This window comes from Coptis chinensis, chromosome 7 (genome assembly GCF_015680905.1).
Source record: "Coptis chinensis isolate HL-2020 chromosome 7, ASM1568090v1, whole genome shotgun sequence".
In the NCBI taxonomy this organism is placed as follows: Eukaryota; Viridiplantae; Streptophyta; class Magnoliopsida; order Ranunculales; family Ranunculaceae; genus Coptis; species Coptis chinensis.
In genome coordinates, this window is record NC_141462.1 from 68,686,021 (window position 1) to 68,691,360 (window position 5,340).

Genomic DNA, 5,340 nt, shown 5'->3' on the forward strand with positions numbered 1-5,340 from the left:
TGGAGTTTACAGAAGAAATGGTACTTTAGAATTGCTTAATTGTACCCTTTCTTTAAGCCAATCACTAAAGGTACGATTGTGTTCTTCTTGTAACCATGTTGGTTTCTTTGACTGACGGGGGTGGATTTTCTTCAGGTAGTCCATGTGCTCCCTATTTAGTTACCGAAAGCAATCTCACATTTAGCTATAGGAATTCTAAACCAATGGAAGAATGGAAGTAAACTATCAACATATTTTACCCTATGTAAGGCTCAACAACTCCGTGTTGTGCAACACATAAAGATCGCTTGCTCCAAGGCGTTACTATCAACTTCAGCAGAGAACCCCCTACGGGGGGTAACTCCTCCACCAACATATCATCGGGGTGACTTTACAATTGGGAGGAACTCCAATTGCATCCAAGTCGGATAAGAATTCACCGCAAAACTCAATTGCTTCCTCTCGCAATTAATTTTCAGCAATGCAACCTTCTACGGGCGATTGCGGTTTCAGTACATAACCGCTTCAAAGACCACCATGTACCTAAGACATGTCAATGGGAAAATGGTACGATAATGCTTACTATGTCATACGAACCAAGGATAAAGGAAAGCTCAGTAAGTTGGTTTACCTCTCAAATGGGTACATCCATTGGAAGAAAACTGGACCACAAAGCTTCACCTCTCTAACAAGATGAATCGTGAGATGAACCATGATATCAAAGAATGACGGGGGAAAGTATTTTTCCAGCATACATACGGTGACAACAACATCCCTTTGAATTTGACTCAACTGCTGCACATCTATTACTTTTGCACAAAGTGCACTGAAGAAGAAGCACAACCTGACAATTGCATATCTCACATGCTTTGGCAAGACAGATCGTATTGCCACAGGAAGCAACTGCTGCATCAAAACGTGGCAATCGTGCGACTTCAGCCCTTGCAATTTTAGATCATCCATTGAAACACGGGGCTTGAAATTAGAAGAGTATCCTTCGGGGACTTTCAGCTCATGCAATGTTTGGCAAACTCTTCTTTTTTCATCCCTAGATAATGTAAAACAAGCTGGGGGTAGGAAAGTTTTACTTTTACCTATCTTTGGTGCCAACTCCGCCCTTCCCATCTCCTCAAGATCAAGACGACCATTAACAGTATCCTTTGTTTTGAAAGGAATGTTAAGCAATGTACCAATAATGTTGTCACAAACATTCTTCTCAATATGCATGACATCCAAGTTGTGTCTAACAGGCAAATACTCCCAATAGTCCAGTTCAAAAAATATTGACGACTTTTTCCAACATTTCAAAATATCATCGACTCCATTATCAACCCTTGCTGATGTGGTTGGCGTCTTTGCCTTTTCTCTCACCACATGCCGCTTCCTTTTACCCATTGACTTCTTCAATTTTTGTTTCCTAACTTCTTTCCGGCCTTTTGGTTTTGTTAAATTCTTCACAGTTACATTCTTAACTTTTTTCCCCCAAGAAATATTAAGCAGTTTAACCTTTTCTTTTACTTTCTCACCGGTTAATGGTTCTAGTTGTGATCGAAACTCTTGTTTACCGTTAAACATCTTCTTCTGCTTTCTGTAAGGGTGGTTCTTTGGGAGGAATCTTCTGGTGGACATGTATACAATCTTCTTAGAATGCTTCATCCGAAATGAAGGTGTATTCTCACCGCATATTGGACAAGCATAATATCCTTTAACGCAACAGCCAGATAGGTTACCAAGTGCGGGAAAATCATTTATCGTCCACATTAGCACAGCTCTCAATGTAAAGGATTCATGTCGGTAAGCATCATAAGCATTGACCCCAGTATTCCATAAAATTTTTAAGTCGTCAATCAAGGGCCTCAAGTACACATCAATATCGTTCCCTGGTTGTCGTGGACCTGATATCGACAATGTAAGCATCATAAACTTTCTCTTCACGCACAACCATGGTGGAAGGTTGTAAGTGATCAACATAACTGGCCAACAACTATACCTACTACTCATAGAACCGTGTGGATTGACACCATCTGTAGAGAGTGCGAGGCACAGATTTCGTGAATCTGCTGCAAACTCTGGCCACATGCAATCTACAGTCTTCCATGCTGGGGAATCTGCTGGGTGACGCAATTTGTCATCAACTTCTCTTGCATTAGCATGCCATGTCAAATCCTTTGCTGTTTGCACAGACTGAAACATCTTTTTGAACCTTGGGATGGGTGGAAAATACCACAAAACTTTTGCAGGCACACCTTTACTTGTCTCGGTCATATTTTTATTCTCCTTATATCTTGACGCTCCATAAGTAGGACACACAGTAAGATCCTTATATGTGTCACCTCTGTACAGGATGCAGTCGTTAGGACATGCATGTATCTTTTCATACTTCATTCCATAGACGGACAATGTCTTCTTGACCTTATTCAGTGAGGACGGTAGTAAATGACCTTCCGGAAGCGCCTCTCCAAACAATTTCAGTAACTCTGAAAAAGTCTTGTCTGACCACCCACCTTTGGCTTTTAGATTGAATAGTTTAACCACCATTGATAACTTGGTAAACTTTGTACACCCTTCATATAATGGTTTCTCAACATCTTGGAGCAATTGTTCAAACTCTACAGGATCACCGGTGAATTGGTCACGCCCAAAGATCTAGCAAGTTTTTGTACTTTTTGCATCTTCCTGAGTTTCCATATTGTGATAATCTTGATGGTCTCCATTTCCATCGACACTAGAAGGGGCTGCATTATGACTTTTCTCCCCGTGATATATCCAACTAGTATAGTGTTGGTCGATACCAGATTCAAAAAGGTGGTTTCTAACCTCCTTTTGAGTAAACTCACAAAGATTCACCGCGGTGTTTTGCATGGACATCTTATGAGAATGGTCTCACTCTCTCGTTGGATTTGCAAACGTAAGAAAAAAATTCTTAACCCCAACAATATATTCATCTGTTAGCCTATCCTTGGACATCCACATTTTGTCCATTTCGAATAAAGTATAACACAAAAATCCTGAAAACACCCAAATTTTGCACTCTTTTTAGTAAGAAAATAAAAATAAAAATAATCGCTTCAAGATCATTAAATCTGTTAGTGATTTTATTCTTCTCTATTACTATGTATTCTCATAGGCACCATAAAAGTGCTCTAATTTTTGTATCACTACTACTTTCCAAAAAACATTTGCGATTGGAGCAAATTAATTTACTTACTAACAATCTCAATTTGATTACTAGTTCACCGTAAAGTCCCAGAAACACCTCGCTTCACACTTCTTCTATATATAAAAGGAGACACTGCTCTATGACTCTCTCTCTCTCATTTTTCACTTAAATGAGCGTACTCCACTCTAAATGGATTGTTTGACTGCTAAAAAAATTATCATTCCAACATATTATTATAATCATTATCTCTAAATGGCGTTTCAAATTTTAATAGACTCTTTGTATTCGGTTCTTTACCCGCAAGTTTTCTACTTCATCTCGTTTTACCAATCATGGTAATAATTATTTCTTCTAACTTTTCACACTCTAATTCTATTCATTTTATTATTATTATTATTATTATTATTATTATTATTATTATTATTATTATTATTATTATTACTATTATTATTATTATTATTTACACTTAGAGAATTGCTAGCGTCCTCCCCTTTAAAAGTAAACTAAAAATAGACCATCCTACCTCTATATCTGACAAAAGAACTTACTTGTTGACCATTTCTAGAGGTTCCTCTTTTTTAAAACTAAATGAAGTAAATGAACTTACTTGTGTGATTTGTTCAAATTTCAAATGCTTTAGTGGATTGCTTATGTTGTAAAGAACCTTTCTTGGAAGATTTATGAATTTAAAGAGGAACAAATTTGGAAAGCAACTTTGCCACAAGATATGTTGATAATTGTTCATAACTAACCAAGAGAAAATGACTTAATCAATTTGAAGAAGACCAACTCAAACATCAAAAGAAATTACATAGCCTGTGTCTCTGGAATTCTCTTTTATTTCCCTTTTTCTTGTTTTTAATTGGACTCAACCCACTTTAAAAAAATGATTTTAAAGAAAGCAGCTCAAAACATTTACTGGTCACCTTTTCTTGTTTTAATTAGAGGTAGGATGGTCCTACCCATGGTCCTACCCCTTAAAGGGGTGAGGACGCTAGCAATTCTCTTACACTTATTTGTGGTTTTGCTCGACACTCACAATGCAGGACACTGCAGAATTATTCAGGGAGTTGTTTACAATATTCTCCATTCAGTAATAGTGTTAACTATAGTAAATGTAGTTAGCACCTTAAGTTTAGAAAAGAAGGGGGCACTTGTATAATTCACTTGTGAAAACATCCAATTCGGAGGAAACCCATTTCTCTTTCAGCCACCCCGAAACTTCGTTAACCTCTCATAAAGGTAGGACTCTATCACAGTTACCTAGGCACAGGATCTCAAAGTCGGATCGACTCGATTCGATTTCTTGATTTGCTTAAGACATCAAAAGTGATGATGATAGTGGCTTCTATGTTAGCTCATTCTACCTATAGTTCTTACAAAAAGGCTTTGACTACTTCAACAACAAGAACCGGTCTCCCTTAACAGAAATACAACCCTCATATCGGTCAATAACGCCCTACTCTCCGAACTACAAGGCCTATCTTCTACCTTTAACGCCTCAAACAAGACCGAAATGGACCGGTCTTTTATCACCGTGGAACGGGTTGTAACCGGAATGATCGATCGGAGGGACAATGACAAGTCGTAGTCGACTTCAGTTACCTTTACAGCTTACTTACCCGGCGTTGCTTCCCTTACTTCTGCTTTCCCCTATAGCTACCTTTCACCGAACGGCTCTTGCAGGCCAACTAAAACTAATGCGATGTGCCACCGATCTCGATCTGCTAGTTCCACCATATTTTCATTGATCATCACCGAGGAGGAGGAGAAAAGCATTCGATGCGGGCGGAAAAATCTTGTATGATCACAACATATACTCGCTAGAGAGTACCGCGGAGATTCAATTTTGGTTCACAAGAATGTATCGGTAGGAGGTTCTTTTCAGTTAAACCGACCAAGTTAAATGATAGTAATGGAGTGAAGAGTGCTACCGCTAACCCGGTTGGTATATTTAAATAAAAGTCGGCAAAGGCATTTATTGTTCGTAGCAGCAGTTCTAATGGGCACGCGTTGGGTCGGGCCAAAAAGAGTGCTTCGGATGCTACTACCAAATCGGTCAGAAAAAAATTAATGTGGCAAAGCCCAAAGATGGAGAGAAGGAGGCTAAGGTGGAAGTAGCCATTTTGACTCAAATAAGGGTAGTGGCAATATAAAAAGACCAAGCTTAGGGGAAAAAAGAAGTAGGTGGCAAATAAGAA

The 5,340-nt window shown here is 38.6% G+C and overlaps 1 protein-coding gene across 1 annotated transcript; it reads right to left on the reverse strand.

Moving 5' to 3' along the window:
* Positions 1-606: 606 nt before the first annotated feature.
* On the reverse strand, positions 607-2,517 carry LOC147488559 (uncharacterized). Its single transcript, XM_086574416.1, has one exon. The coding sequence runs from the start codon at positions 2,515-2,517 to the stop codon at positions 607-609; it is 1,911 nt and encodes a 636-aa protein (XP_086430542.1).
* Between the last annotated feature and the right edge of the window lie 2,823 nt (positions 2,518-5,340).